The sequence below is a fragment of the Suncus etruscus genome, chromosome 3 (genome assembly GCF_024139225.1).
Source record: "Suncus etruscus isolate mSunEtr1 chromosome 3, mSunEtr1.pri.cur, whole genome shotgun sequence".
NCBI classification, from domain to species: domain Eukaryota; kingdom Metazoa; phylum Chordata; class Mammalia; order Eulipotyphla; family Soricidae; genus Suncus; species Suncus etruscus.
Genome location: NC_064850.1, coordinates 93967362 through 93984303, shown reverse-complemented (window position 1 = coordinate 93984303; position 16942 = coordinate 93967362). Strand labels below are relative to the sequence as shown.

The following is a 16942-nucleotide window of genomic DNA, read 5'->3' as shown; positions in this document are numbered from 1 at the left end:
TTATGGTTCATGCAAAGCATCAGAAATAAGGCTATCACTTAAAAATAGAGTATTAATCTTGAAGTCCATATATTGATATTAGTCACTTGCAGCCCTCTGAATAAACTCATCACATTTTTATTCACATATTCACTTATGTATGTGTATGTAACCATAAAAGTCCAATTACCATACATTTTTGAGGATCTGACAATGGAGAGACAGGAAGAGAAATGGATAAAATAATTTCAGTAATATGTCAGCAGGTTGGCAAGAGCAGACTTCTGTCTTAGACAAATTCCTTGTCTTACTGGTCATAAGAGGTGTGTTTTGTAGAGAAAGAACATTGTTAAAAATGGAGTTTGTAGGCAGGTGGCATCAGGTGATCAATAAATGCCCTGTGGATAGGTCCCTTGAGGTCCTCTCCTGTATCTGTACATTTAAACAAAACTTTCTGAATAAGGATTCAATTAGCATGTTATCTTAAGAACAAGAAAAGGGTAACTTTACCATTAGATTTGTTGCATTTTCTTTTCTTTTTTTTTTTTGTTTTTTTTTTGTTTGTTTGTTTTTGTTTTTCGGGCAGCACCCATTTGATGCTCAGGGGTTACTCCTGGCTATGCACTCAGAAATTGCCCCTGGCTTGCGGGGACCATATGGGACGCAGGGGAATTGAACCGCAGTCCTTCCTTGGCTAGCAAGGCAAGATACCTTACCTCTAGCACCACTTCGCCGGCCCCGATTTGTTGCATTTTCGTTTGAATTTAGCTTTTAATTTCTTTGGTTGAGATTTCTCTGTACTATGTAGTAGCTGTGCACTATAACACTCATCTAGACTGTAAACCTTAAGCTTTCCTGGTCTGCTCTACAATATTTTAAATTTCAGGTTTGAGGCCTACACTTTCATGGACTCTTCCCTCTTATCCACTGGTTTTTAATTGCAGTAAGCAGATAAAAGTAGAAATTTAAAATTTTAAGAACTACTTTCAGTCCCCACCACTGATGTTTGTGAATTAACAGCATAAAAACATCAATGAACTGAGGAGTTGGCAATATGTACATAATGTACAATATGGAACTTCTGATCTTTTTTTCATGTCATATCTTTCCTGATATTCTTAAGCATCAGCCTTTCTTCTTTGTTCTTCTTTATCCGTTTTTCTTTAGATAGTTTCATTTCCTCTCCCTGTAATTTGCAGAGAAATTGAGCAAATTTGCATATCTAAATTTGCTTATCTTGCAAACAATAAGTTTCTCATTTATATAATGAGAATTCTTTAAGAAACAGTTGGAAGTATCTGACATAAAGCTTGTTTTGTTTTGTTTTGTTTTGACTTTATTGGCCATCCATTGTGCTTTTTATACTTTATAAGTATTAGAGTACCCAGGGTTCTATTATTTTTATTTCCTTTTCACAAAGTGTTCTCCCTGACAGTCATTCCCTTTCTACTGTTTCAAACAGTCATTTCTATTGTGCTGATTTACAAAATCCTATCTCAACTTACACCTTTTCCTGGGCTGCAAGCCCACTCATGGGTCTACACAGTAGGTGTCTAGATTTAGAAGTCCTTTATTTACCCTAATTGAAATGGTTTATGGAAAATTGCCCTATGTCACATGGGCTGATTTTTTTGGTGCCCATTATATTTTTAGATGTCAGCACTATCTTTTCAAAATACTCCAAATCTTAGATTCATTGTTAAGTTCTAATTTATTTTTATTAACATTGGATCAGTAATAAAAATTGGCCTTCTGTAAAATCTATAGTTTTTGTTCCAAGACCCTTAGCTTTCGTGGATACCTTTATTATTTGTTTTGCATAGTATGGAAACCACCAAATAAGTCTTCCATTTTTCTCCTCTTCCTATTCCAAACAATCTTCTTCCAGTATGATCAAGAAATCTTCCTACACTTTAAGTTACTTGAATTATTGAATACCTTATATTTGGAGCGAGGGTTGAGCCAGTAGATTTCTGAGTTCATTCCTTGTCTTGAGCTAAAAGGTCACTCCTTGTGGGCTTGAGTCATACTTTCAGATCTAGGGCTCAAACCCAGTCCATATGTATACTAGGCAAGCACTTCACCCACTGTACATATACTCTGGTCCCAAAGATCTGACCCCAGATGACAATCATATTTATTCACTTACCATCCTTTCCATAATCCCAATGCTAGATTTAGTGTCTTTACACCAGTTACTCAGCAAGCTTTCACATTTGATATTTTCACTTTCTGTATCTTTGTAGAGGTTTTGTTTGTATGATTTTGGTTTTGGTCACACCGAGGGATGCTCAGGAATAGGGTGCTCAGGGGTTACTCCTGGCTTTGCACTCAGAAATCGTTCCTGGCAGGCACAGGGACCTTGTGGGATGCCGGAATTCGAACCACCTACTGTCCTGGATCAGTTGTGTACAAGGTAAATACCCTACAACTCTACTATCTCTCTAGCCCCTATTGTTTTATTTTTAAAGAAATATTCTTCAAACTTTTTTTATTCCCTCACATACTTACCTTCCTCAACCAAGCTGAAAAATACCTTTTTTTCAAAAAAAAAATTAAGAAAATAAAGCAAAATATCATTCCTGTGGAAACTTTCTTGAGCCCTGATCTTTTCCCTTGTGCTTAGAGTAAACACTATTCTCTCTCCTCATTGTTTCCAATGTACCTTCATCCTAATTAAAAGGCTGAATGGTACTATACTAATTATTAACTTGTGTTTGGTCTCTTCACTATCATAGTTGCTCATGATTCAGGATTGAGTCCTATTCAGTTCTATTCTATTCTGCACCTATAGTAATATTAGAATATGTTATTGAAGTAATGGATAATTTCTAATTAATTATTAATTTTTGGTAGCAAATGGACTTCATATGAGCTCTTTTATGTGAAAAGATTTATCCTTGACTAAACCTTTAGTTAAGTTCCTCTTAGCTTCTTATTTGACATGGCTCTGCCACATGTCTGTCTAGTATTTATTGTTAAAATACTGCTAGGTTCATTTAGCAAAATCCTACCTACTGTTGAATTCAATTAATATTTTTATCTTATCAAATTCTTTATTCTCATCTTAAAAGTGTAAGTCATTTGCTCACCTTTAGCAAGATTATCTAGCTTAGTAAACAAGAATACTCTTGCTTCTTAGGATTTTCTTTCATTTGTTTTGTTTTGCTTTGGGGCCATATCTGCTGAAACTCAAGGGTGATCTTGGGTCTGCACTCTAGAATCAAAATATAAAGTGCTTCAGGGATCATATGGGATGCCAGGGATTAAATTTGGGTAATGTGTGCAAGTAAATAAATACCCTACTGACTTTATGTGCCTACATTTTCTATTTATTGAAGGTCTCACTATTCTTCTTACTAGCAAAAATGTGAAGCTCCTTAGTATTTAAAATCAAGCCAAATCTCTCATGTTGTGGTATTCTTGAGAACAATTGCAATAGTGTCTTTAAAATTTTTTAAGTAAAATTTTAATAAATATGTTATTTAATTTAATTAAATTACCATGAGACACACAGTTACAAGATTGTTCATGATTGAGTTTCATACAATTATCAACTTTGGTCAATTTGCAGTCCATACTTTCTGCCACCAGTGTCCCCAATGTTCCTCCTACTCTGCCTGCCCTCCCCCACTGCCTTTATATGTGTGTGTGTGTGTGTGTGTGTATCATTGAGTATGCACAACATATTTTATGTAATATACATTGAGTATATGTATATATGTGGAGAGAGAAAGAGAGAGACAGATAGAGAGAGAGACAGAGAGAGACAGGCAGGGGACCTGGCAGTGGGGAGGGAAGAGGTAGACTGGAAACATTGGTGACAGAAAATGCGCACTGGCTAAGAATCTTGTACATTGTATGACTGAAACTCAATTATTAACAACTTTGTAACTGAAAAACTTGAGATCATGGACAGCATGCACAAAGAATGATACCACTCATTTGTGGGCATAAAAAAGATAGTATGGCAATAATACCCAAAGACAATAAATACAAGGGCTAGGTAAACTGGTCCATTATAGGAAGCTTGCTACAAAAAAAAAAAAAAAAAAAGAATGCAATTAGGTGAATGGAGCACAATGACAATGGTAGTTAAAAATGATTACTCTGGACAAAAATTGAGTGCTGAAAGGAGGTAAAGTTATATGCATGATTCTCTTTTAGTAACAATATTGCAAACCACAGTGTCTAAAAGGAAAAAATAAAAAGCACTATCACAAAAGTCTTTTTTTTTCTTCTTTTTTTTTTTTAAATATGGAACGCTTCATGAATTTGCGTGTCATCCTTGAGCAGGGGCCATGCTAATCTTCTCTGTATCGTTCCAATTTTAGTATATGTGCTGCCGAAGCGAGCACCACAATAGTCTTAAGTAATGTCTTCCGTAAATGTCAGATTAAAGTTTTCCTTTATGTGTGCCATGATGATTCCTATGAAGATACTACCCTCTGCTGTCCCCTTTAGTGAGGTCTCTGAGAAATTGATTCTTTTAGTACAATTCTTTTACCAGTATAATGAGATTAGTTATATTCTTTCCAACTTACATGATTATTTATGCTTATGTTTAAGCTACTCATTGGTTAGAATTATGTCCCTCTAATTTTGGACATGGATTTCATACTTATGAACACATATAAACATGAAACACAGGTTTTACAAAGACTGCAATACATATCTCTAAATCATTATTCATCATTGAGTCTAACTGAGATAAAAATCTAGAGGAAAAAAACAGTAAGTGTGTAGATATTTTAATGTAATTCTATGCTACTTTCCCTGATGATTATGGGGGTTTTCTGGTATTTATTTTCCCTTTCTCTTCCCTTTATGTTTTTGAAAAGACTAGCTGTTGAAAAAATGATAAATTTTTGTACTTGAGCACATTCTGTGTTTTTTTATTTTTTTAATATAATTTTTTTAATTTAAGCACCATGATTACAAACATGATTGTAGTTGGGTTTCAGTCATAAACAGAAAACCCCCCTTCACCAGTGCAACATTCCTACCACCAATGCCCTTCTCTTTCCCTCCCATCCCCTGCCTGTATTCGAGAAAGGCATTTTACTACAGTTACTTTTTTAAAGTTAAGTAAGCTGTTTTAGTTTGTTTCTTTCTTAAAGGATAAGTGTTAAAAATAAAAATTATTAATAATAAAACATAAAGAGGGCAAAATGGAAAAAATAGGCTAGGTCGAAATTTGTAAAGTAAAGGAGAGTCAGAGAAGGTGGATAGGAAATATTTCCTTGTATGTAAATAATTTTACTGCCCATCAAAATTGTGAGTTTTACAAATTTTGATATCATAGTTTATGTTTAGAATATATAATAGTTTATACATGTTATATATGTCATTTATATATTTATAAAATATCTTCTTGGTAAAAAAAAACAGTAGTAATGGTGTGAGAGTGGCAATCATTGTTTGCATAGGCCCAGCAAAATATGGGGGAAAACGGGGAAAAAAGCCTTGGCCTAATTACAAGGAGGCCTCATCCCTGAAGATTTCTGACATAAGACCGACTCTGGGCTCCAGGCATACCAGGCTGCCCAACTCCTGAGTCATTCTCCATGGTCCCAGTGAAACTTTTTCCCACATTAGCTGTTGTTGGTGTCAGGTTCCTGTAGTTAGAGATTCTGTTTTCTGCACATTTCCTTCATTGAGTCAGATTGATGTGGAGCGTCCTCTAGTTTCACTTCACTATTAGATGAAGAGAGACCTGCCCTGCAAGTAGGTTGTTACTGTTGCTAAGTCGTCTGGGTGTTAAGAGAGCACTCTATGGAGTAAGTCAATGCCAGAGCAGTGGTAGGGTCTTCCCTGGTAGAAGTTTAGTTGCTGATAATGTTATAGAAAATTGTGGTTGTTTGCATAGATGGTATCCATGATTCAGGGGTATATAGGCAATGCCCAATCTTCTGAGCCTAGGAAAGTTATTATGCCAGTTATTACAAACTCAAGCATAAAGTATAGGATACCATAGGCTTTCATTTATGTTTACAATGTACATAATGTCTATGTTGTATACTTTCCTTCCCCCATTGGCTCATCACCTTACAGGCTCATTTATAGTCCTTTACTCTCACCCCCAATACCTATTACCCCACATTTAACCATTTTTACCATCAGTTCTTTGCTCCTTATGAAGCAGATCATTATCCTCACTCAAGTCAGCTACCAGCCAGCTCCCAAAGTGAAAAAATGGACTCTCACCCTGAGAAGAAATCAATGCTCTTTTCCTATTCATCTACTTCCAACGACCGCCTATCCTCCATCTTCCTTCACTGTATACCTGTGCTTGCTACCATATTTAGTTTCTGAGAAGCCTCCACTCAAAGACAATTCCTGATCTGGGACTGCTTGGAATCCTTTGCAGCCTCCAGGTGGTCAAATCACAGACCAACACCCGGACTCAACACCCTCCCTCCAACTATTTCTAAAGACATAAAAGGGACATGTGTATCTTCTTTGTATATCTTATATGTATTCTCTTGACATATATAACTCTTTTTGAATATTCTCTTATATAGTGATAATTTTGCCCACTATTTCCCCCCACTTTGGAATCTGTTTAATAAGGATTTCTGGTAGAAGAGTCTCTCTGTATAGAACCAAAGTTACAGGGAATGTTGGACTTGTTTCCTCAACCCCCAGATGTACCAATAATACCTTGTGGCATTGTTCCTCTTTTGAACAGGCACATTAAAATGGGAAAATATTACATTATGCAAACAAGTTCTTAGCTAATAGAGATGGGAACACAAATTTTATAATGCAGTTAGGCCTTATACCCTGGCATAATTATTTGAGCACATTCTACTTGAAATCATTTTGGTGCTCCCACATAGGTTGTAGTGAAATGTTACATTTCTGGCCAGAGCTCACACTCTTTAGATACAGTGCTTGTACAGACTAGTTTCCTTGTTATGGATATAAGACATACTGTTTTATTAATAAAAAAAAATCTCCAGTTTTCATTTGGGCCTCATGATTTAAAATGCTATTAATAGCAGATTTCAGAGATACATAATTTTAGCACCACATCCACCACCAAAATGTCAGCAATATCTTAAGTTTCCCTCCCAAGCTACCCCACACCAACTGTGTTCTCTCTTCCATGTATGAGAAAAAACTTTCTGTATTTGTCCTTCTCCATTCACATTTAGTTCCATCCACACTGCAAAAATTGTATGATTTAATTTTTCTTAGATATGAATAGTATTCCATTGTGTATTTGTATCAATTTCTTTATCACTTTCCAAATCTTAACTTTTTGAATTGAGTTGCAATGAGCATAGGAAGATATAACATATAAGCTTTTGTAATGCCACATGTGTATGCTTAATTAAATTGTGGGCCACCTTTATGCTCACCTTAAATCAGCTATTAAAATAACGCTAGATATATATGGTGATATTTGAGCAGGATAGTTCAAAAGGCCTGGTCTTCAGAGCAGCACCACCACTAACCCTCTAGCACAGAAGAGAAAAATTGAGAATTGATTGCCATGGGTAGCACCCAAATGAAACAAAAGCATTGCACCAGTCTTGAAGTTAGCAATAATCATCTTTTTTTCACCTATGGAAGAAAAAAAATCAGAAGATCATAAAGCCAAAATCTGGAGAACCTAAAAATTGTTAAAATCTATTATTTTTCCCTGGGAAGTTTTTTTTATTATAGTTTTTATACTTTTGTTTTTTAAAAAATGGCAACCATAGCCAGTGGCCACAGTATATTGTGGAAGTGGGAAAATTTAGGAAATATTTGAACTGATAACATGGATTGGCTGGTTCAGTGCTTGGCCATGTAGTTCTTAATAGCCAGTAGTACTGGAGGCCATTTGATGCTGGGATCCAAGTCAGAACCTCTACTGTGTTAGGCACCTGTTCTATCACTTTGAGATCTCCCCAATGTCACTGGACATTTATTTTACTCCAAATGAATGATAATGAATAATAAAATATTTCTATAAAGAGATTATAAGGATTGAGGATGAAATACAGCAATATAAAATGTAGGGCTTATGTTTAGGTAGTAATTTCATACTGAGGGGTTTGAGAAGGTCTTTCAAAATGGTGACAACAGATAAAAAAACAGAGCCAGAGACACAAAGAGCCAAACACACAAAGTCAATTGAAAGAAAACTTACAAACTACAGAGAAAACATCTTGTGAAGAGGAACAGGTGAGTTCTTGATGCATCATCCAGTGAGAAGACTGGCAAGAAGGAAGCAAGGAGTAGATGGGTGGAAGTAAGCCCATGTAAGTAAGACCTTTGTTTTTTCATCAGTGAGATGCCGAAAAAGGAAGTCAACAACTAGTTACACCAGCCCCCACTCTGTAGTTTATGGAACTTAAAGGTCAGGTTGTATCTAACCATTTTTGCCCTTATAAAAAAACTTGTATTACCTCAGCGAATGTCATGTCCTTATAAGCAACTCATATTACCTTAAAATGTCTCAGCAAATGTTATGACCTTATAATGAAGTCATCCCTACCCCCTCACTTCCCTCCCCTATTTATGGTATATAAGGATGAACAAAGAAAGCCACGTGGTTTTTTGCCTTTGTTCCGTTCTGGATGGGCACTGGAACCTGGCCGGCCAGAATAAAGAACTCACTTGAGCTTTTGCCTGAGTGACTGTCTCTTCATTTCTCTGCATCAGAGCAGCATCTGGACTACTGAGCCTTACATTTTTTGCAAGCTAGCCAGGAGTCCTTGATCTGTTCGGAGCGGAGTGGTAAACCGATGACTCGGTGCGTTCTAAACAGTGTGTCTTGTGTTGTTGGTCGTGATTTGCTGTGTGCTGGAAATAGCAGTGTGTTTTGTGTTGTTGTTTATGTTTGATGTGTGTTGGAAATAGAAATAGAGAAATGGTAGTGTGACTGAGGGCTTGAAAGTCCCCACTCAACGAGGATTCCGGGTGGTAGTGAACTGCCGTGGTGGACCCTATTTCTTTTTCTTGATGTGTGTTGGAAATAGAAATAGGGAAATGGTAGTGTGACTGATGAATTGAAAGTCCCCACTCGACATGGATTCTGGGTGGTAGTGAACTGATGGGTTCAAAAACTATAGGTCATGACCCTGGAGGCTCCCCAGGAGTTTGATTTTGCTGCAGCAGGAAGACACTCCCGGGCTGCCATGGTGAACCCTATTTCTTTTAATTGGAAATCTTTGTCTGTGGTTCTGTGTTCTGTGTTCTGTGTTTTCTTTGTCTGATTTAAACATGGAGGGAAACTATAAGAAAAAAAAATGCTACCTCTCCTTAGGCCATAAAAAATAAGAAATTAGTGTTAAACTGACTATGTTATTCTAGGGACATGGCAGAGGGTGATGGAGGTTGTAAACTCCAGATTTCTCAATGACCATCGGGGATAAATTTTCCCTGGAGAATTTCTGGACTTTTCAATCACCCAGCTTTCCTGCCACATGTTAAGGCCAAAAAAAAAAAAAAAAAAGAAAAGAAAAAGAAAAGAAAAAAAAGAAAAGAAAAAAGAAAAATAATGAACATGTGACTAGAGAAAGAAACGAGGCTAACTGGCTGTTTTTTGGCTGATGGAAAAACAAATGGTGCTTTTTTAAACTCCCCAGCCTGGAGTTTATCTGAAAAAAGGAATTCACCCAGCCCCAGGGCAATGGCTATTGTCCTCCCAGACTCACCTGGCTGGAAAATGTGGGTGTAGACAAAGTAATTCCAGTGGGTCCTTTACATATCAAAGAAGAATTAGTTAATGGTTTGGAAGTCAGAAAGAAAGAAAAAAATATTTTTGAGCGTTTAAATTTCTAACTTAGTAGTTTCTTAAAATGAACAATTGGATAAAAAATGTTGCAAATTATTGTTGTGGTTGGCCTTTTTAAACAGTATTGCTAATTTTGTGAATGCATGTTATTGTTACAGTATCTCAATTCCATGTCGAATTTATCTCACCAAACTTAATGGTGGATTTTAAGATAGCTTTAATGTGAAAATTTTGATGGTACTAGGTTGTAAACATCTAAAAGAAAGAAATCAACATAACTGTATAAAATATCTTTAACAAGTGCCATAAAAATAATTTGGTCCCACTAGGTGCAAGAAAGCTCAGCAAAGTGGTTCCAAATTGGCAGTAAACAATTTCAAACTTCTGTTCCTAGGGCCCAAGTGCTGGGTTCTAGGCTGTTAAAATGAGCTAATCCTTAAAAAAAGACTTGCTCTAAGTTTGGTACACATGGCGGTCATTGGCAGCAAGACTGCTCCAGAGGATGAGTGAAAAAGTTAAAAAGAGAAGGGGCCGAAAAAACATAGCATGAAGGTAGGGCATTTGCCTCACATGCAGAAAGGAAAGTGGCTGAATGTAAAAGGTTTAAGGATGTGCAAAAGGAATTAAAAATGTGTACTAGGAAAAACTGTATAATCAAATTAATGATTATTATTGATATGCCTTTAGGTTAACATAAAAGAAGTGTAAATGTTTTTAAACATGTTGTAGTGTTTTCATGCTATTGAGTGAAAATGGGGTAATAAGAAATCTTATGAACATCTTAAAAATAGAAGCTATTTCTAAGGAAAATAGTCAAGAATTTAAAAGAATCATTAAGGTTCATTTTAAAAGTTTTTGAAAATTGGTTATTGTTAATTATAAATTCTTTAAAAGTCTAAATCTGCCAGAAGTAGTGAGCATTCTTCCTGGTATTCAGAATTAATTTGTGTAACGTAAATTGCGGGTGCCTTCTGCCTATAAACCGAGGCCAGAAGACTAAGTAAACTTCTATTTTCTATATGGTTAAGTAATATTTGCCTTTTCTCTTTTCCTAGAACCTTTCAGTACCATTTCATGTCACAGCTTCATGTTGCTTTGCACAAGATACAAGCAGATAGCTTTCCTCTCTGGATGAGGAGTGATCCCCATGCAGACAGGAAATCCTAAAATTAGTGAGGGGACCCCCAAAGCTCTCTTTCAGAGGAATAATTGGAGTTGAGGTGGTGTGACAAGCAGGCACCCTTAAACGTTTAGCTGTAAAGACTGGAAAGATACCGAGATGAATGGCCTGAGTAAGGAAATTGGAGATTTTCTAGGATATTCTGAAGCAGCATTAATTGGCCACAGCCTGTGGGCCCTGCTCTCACCTTCCACCATCAGTCTCAAGAGAAGAGGATTCAAGGTCAGTCTCTTCCAAATCTGAAGAGAAGTGAAACAGACAGGTCACCTCTGGAAGTTTCTGCAAGAGGGTGAGATGCCCACAGCCATTCAAGATCATCACGCTGAATTGACCAACTCATCGACAAACCTGAGTGACTGTGACATGATAAACCTGCTGTGTCTACAACCTATCCTCAGAAAAGCTCTGTAAGTAGTGGGGGTGCCCCAGATGAAGATTTCTCCAACAATGCTGTATATTGTACAAAAGGAAAAAGCCAAAAGTTATTCAAATATCTGACAAGGTACAAGGTAAAGGTAAAGAGAAAAACTATTTTTGTAGCTAATTAAAATTCTAGTGGGCCTAACTTAAAACCCACTTCTTTGAAGTAACTTATGTGAAAATGTTCTTACTAGTTGTACTATATCAGATTATAAATTGCAATGCAAGCAGTAGTCTGACTAAAGTAACTCAAATTTGTGTTTATTAATAATACTATGATTCTTTAATTATTGGTTTTTAATTTGTGCTATCATTACAGACAATAAGGACAGCTGTGCCATTCAAGTTGTCCCATTTACTGCTCCAGGGCCTGATTGGGTTAAGTAATATTCCCCTATCTAATTAATATGATCCTTTTCAGGTGTTAAGACTGCAGAAGTAAACCAGTCAACTGCTCATCTAGGAAAATATGAAATTTCACCCTATCTAGAAATTGAAACTACAGTCCCTTTCCAGCCTGAAGTAGCTAAAGAAAATTGATCTTCAACCATGTTCCCTTTAATAACTTCTAGGGTGATGAAATCTCTAGGAAAAATATGAAGCAGGATGGTCATCAGAAAAAGCTACCAGGAAAATATGGGGAAAAGAAAGGCCACAGAAATTCATAAGCCAATTTGACAATTAAAAATAATATTATGCCTATTCATCCCAGAGGTTGAAGCAGGTAGCAAAAGTAAACCAACCCTAACATTTAACAAAGATGGGTAGTATAAGGAAAGGAGCAAAAATCATGCTTCCCTTGGTAATGTTAAGAGTAAAAAAATTATTATTATAGATATAAAATTTCTTCATCTCTGTCTGACCCAGTGCAAAAAAGGCAACTGAAGTTTAGGGCTCTTTTGTTATATCTACCCCAACAGCTCTTTAAGTTGCAGGATTGAAGAAAAGAAAGCAGAAACCTCCTTATCTTCATGGTGAAATTCACAGCCTGAATAAGAAGAAAGCCCTGAAGCTCCAGCTGAGTCAGCTCATAGGACCAGAACAGAAGGCAGACAGTCCTGGTCTTCCTACAACAGTGACCATAACTGTGCAGCAACTAGCAAGAATGACATCCTCTTACCCAGACTATGGATAAGGGGGGTTGTGGGCCTGGCCACCGGGGGATCAGGGCTAGCAATATCAATATACAGGTATAACAGGCTCTCGTAACAGTTAATTTTATATGTGAAGATGGAGACCCCCTATCACAATGGCTTCTAGGATTAGAAGCCTTACTACAAGAAGTGGGGATTAAAAAGGAAGTCAACAACTAGTTACACCAGCCCTTACTGCTGTAGCTCATGGAACTTAAAGGTCTGATTGTATCAACCCTTTTTGCCCTTATAAGGAACTTGTATTACCTCAGCGGATGTCATGCCCTTATAAGCAACTCATATTACCTTAAAATGTCTCAGTGAATGTTATGACCTTATAAGGAAGTCATCCCTATCCCATCACCCCCCTCCCCTTCTTATGGTATATAAGGATAAACAAAGAAAGCCACGTGGTCCTTTGCTCTGTTTGGTTCTGGACGGGCACTGGACCCTGGCCAGCCAGAATAAAGAACCCACTTGAGCTTTTGCCTGAGTGACTGTCTCTTCATTTCTCTGCGTCAGAGCAGCATCTGGACTACCAAGCCTTACAATGCAACTACATGAAGTCTTAGAGAATTTATAAAGTGACTTAGTTTTTTCTGAGTCATTCCAGTTTATTGTTATATAGCCGATTTTATGAGGACTGAAGCACAGACTATAGTTAAGTGGTTTGTCAGTGTTATCTGGGACAAAGATAATAGTGAGTTTGGCCAGGGCTATCATAAAATAAGTGGTGATAAAGATTGAATTGTCACTATATTTTAAAGGCTACATAATTTGCTTATAAATTCATGGATGGATAGAAAAAATGAAGCAAGAATCATTTAAGTATTTTCTTTGAACAACATAATAAATAAGATCATCACTGACTAATATGGAACAAGTGGTGATTTGGGAAGGTATGAGTTGAATAATGAGGAGAGCAAGAATTCTGCATTTATAAGTATTAAAGATATATTACTAGCACCACCTCCTAGAAAAGGAATCTGTGCCATTTTTTCTTTACTTCTCAAAATAGAAAAAGATGGAAAACTGCAGATGAACTTCTGCAGGGGATTTTATAGCAAGGTGCTGAGATGTTGTAATGTGAAGTGGGGTCTCTGCATCTAAATCCCCAGGCTTCACAGACAGGAGGAAAACTAGTGGTGATGCAGCTTATCTATATTTTGCAAATGTAAGATGAATATTACAGTTATTTAACCAAGTTTTAAGCCAGTTTGACTTAAATAAAACTCTTCTAAAAAAAAAACCTTCCTTTTCCTCTTTAGCATGAAGGCATAGACTATTTTCTCAGCACTTGAGTTTTTCCACATATATCAGTTCCACTTCTGCCAAGAGGTTTCTGTGTTTGTTTGTAAAATGTTCTAACATTGCCTAAAAATAAAGATTTATTAATTTGCCTTTCTTAAAATGATAAGTTACTTTGGAAGTTGTAGATATATATGTCTCCCCTAGCTATTTTTTCATATTCCATATTTAATTCAATGGTTTTGCAAAATCTCTGAAGAAATTCAGACTAATAAGCAATTATTGATTATCATGTAAAAGTTAAAAGTCTAAAAAGGGCAACTAAATTCTTGAGGTAGTAATGTACAGCTAAGTAGTGTAGAGGTGATAACACCACAGCTGGGATAAAGAGACAGGTGTTGGAACTTTATTACATTAGTCCTTACAGAATAGTATATAAATATAATCACTGAATATTTAACTCTGCATTTCTTAATATCTCATGTATATTTTTTGGAACCAGCAGAAATCCCTGCAGTCTATTTTGTGTATGATAGTTGGAAAATAATTCAGAAGAGACTATTGGCAAGTTGAAGAGGGACTTACTTTATTGAGCGGTCATAAAAAAAACCTTATATAAGCATTTGGAGACCATCCAGTTCTTTCTGGTTGCAAGGAATCCTGTCCTCTAACTCCTGGAGACAGGAATGGTAGACCCAGCCAATGAGGCTCCAGCAAATAACATTACCTCATCAAAAGGGTCTTTCATTGGCTATTCACTTTCAAAGTAGCTTTAAGACAGTCTAAAATACTTTAACTCTTGTGCTTATAAAATATTGTAGCACCATATTAGAGATAACTCTTAATACAAATGGCATTCTATGTAATATATATAAAATGTTCTTAAATTTAAGAAATGAAGTGCTACTTTTATTTCTATTCAAAGCACAAAGAAATACCAATATCAATTTGATTTTACAAAAATACAGTTTGTTGAATTATCTCTACTTGCACAATGAAACTCTGTTCTAGGAAAATAAAAACAAGAGAAACATAAAATAAGGCTCTGCTATATGCACTGAACCCTGAGGCTTCTGATACATACCAATATATTCCATAGAATCTATGCCCTTATCTTTGCACAGGTTACTGAGTTTAGATACTAAAAAGAGATGTAGTAGAAATCTATTAATAGGAGGAAAGGTGCTAACTACAGATAGCGATGTGTAACAGCATTAAAGAGACCAACAATAAAAGATTCATTCACTTTGTCATAATCCAATAATTGCTCTTCTATTACAACATCAGCTTCCACATCATCTCTTCTTAATGCCACTGCTTCATCAGGCATAAGCAAAATTTCACTTCCAAAGCAGCTCTAACTAGTCTGATGTCACATTGTGTTCTGGTCTCTTTTATGATAGTTATGCACTCTAATGTGACTTGTTACTAATAATTCATGTCTTGTGTTGCCGTTATATTGAACCAAGATTTAAGAATTATGTATTTTACACCTCTCTTAGATCATATAGCAACAGCTGTAGCCAATATAATGATGTGTTGGAGGCAGCTTCTGTCCTACAGCCATCAGTGGGATTTTGATGAATCCACTTTAAGGAGAGTGGGTTGCATGGGCAGCGAAATATAAAATATAAAATAATGAAACCACACAAAATAAATTGTATGGGGCCCTGTGTCTTCAATAGACCTGAGACAATTTTACTTTTCAAGCTGGTGACATATATGCACGTCTCTGGTATGAAAGGCATTTCAAATAAAAGGAGAATCTTAGGAGAAACAACACAATGATTCTGAGTCATAGAATATACATATCAAAAAACTAGCTGATGCAGATGAAAAGAATTCCGAGTTAACAAGGTAGGAAGTAACATGAGAAGGGGGTGTTCTGGTTTAGAAAGGAGGTTCTTATGACAAAAGATAAGAAACTTGTTTTGCTACAATTTTGTAGTGGGCTAGAATAGTAAAAGGCAAGAAAGCTAGAAACTGTTGGTTTACCACCTTGTTTGTTTGTTTGTTTGTTTGCCAGCAGGGGAACTTAGCTGCAGACTTTTTGGTGCTGAAAATTCCTGAGTCATAGACCGAGGCCTATAATTTTGGCCTGTATTCTTGCAAGGGAGAGAATGTGCCAGATAGTAAGAAAGAAATTGTAATGTCACTATCATGTCATGAATATCAGAAATATTGCCAGTAATCCACATAGGGGGTATAATTAACGTCCACCAATGGGCCTGCTGGCTAAAATATTTCTTGGGGGAATATCAGCTCACTGGTCCAGGAAAATCATAATAGATACTTCTGGAGGTGTGCCTCCCTAAAATGGAGGTGTCTATGCTGCATGACATGGCAATGATGCAATATGGAACATGATAAAACTCTCTCCAAGGGGGCCGGAGAGATAGCATGGAGGTAAGGTGTTTGTCTTTCATGCAGGAGGTCATCGGTTCGAATCCCGGCGCCCCATATGGTCCCCTGTGCCTGCCAGGAGCAATTTCTGAGCCTGGAGCCAGAAATAACCCCTGAGCACTGCCGGGTGTGACCCAAAAACCACAAAAAAAACCCCAAAAAACAAAAAAAAACCTCTCTCTAAGGAAGATGACTTGGTTTCTTTTTTGTCATCTTGGCACTTTATAGACTTGTCCCTCCAAATACAAGTTGTTAAAAGTAAACTAATGGGGTAAATAATCAAATTGCCTATATTTGACAACTGTCTCTGCCTGTCACTATATGATTTGAAATTTTGGATTCATGATTTACTGGTTCTTTGCTCATAAAACTAAGAGCTATGTATACCTCTGTCAGAATTACTTTCATCATTTTTGATCTCAAAATGTTGTAAATTCACCTTGTACTGCACTTAGTCTAACATGACTCACAGTTGAGTCAGAATAATTCTTAAATGCTACCTTAGGGGCCGGGCGGTGGCGCTGGAGGTAAGGTGCCTGCCTTGCCTGCGCTAGCCTAGGACGGACCGCGGTTCGATCCCCCGGCGTCCCATATGGTCCCCCAAGAAGCCAGGAGCAACTTCTGAGCGCATAGCCAGGAGTAACCCCTGAGCGTCACAGGGTGTGGCCCAAAAACCAAAAAAAAAAAAAAAATGCTACCTTAAACTATTTATAGGAAAATATATACTCAAACAGGAAATTAAGATAAAACTGTTAATAGATTCAAATGCATGTTGAATAATCCAGGTAATTCTCAAGTATTAATCTAAAAGTTATAGAAATGTTCTTAAGAAAAATTACACTAAAA

General features: G+C 36.6%; 1 protein-coding gene and 1 non-coding gene across 2 annotated transcripts in view; both read right to left on the bottom strand.

The window, feature by feature from the left end:
- Positions 1–4230: 4230 nt before the first annotated feature.
- On the bottom strand, positions 4231–4337 carry LOC126005603 (U6 spliceosomal RNA). Its single transcript, XR_007494648.1, has one exon. It is a non-coding gene; the product is annotated as a U6 spliceosomal RNA (small nuclear RNA).
- A 3210-nt stretch (positions 4338–7547) lies between these two features.
- Positions 7548–16942, bottom strand: part of ADAM7 (ADAM metallopeptidase domain 7) — a 141447-nt gene continuing 132052 nt past the window's right edge. Inside the window, 2 exon segments of the mRNA XM_049770833.1 lie at positions 7548–7551; positions 11080–11171. Of these exon segments, the coding sequence (XP_049626790.1) occupies positions 7548–7551; positions 11080–11171 (96 nt within the window).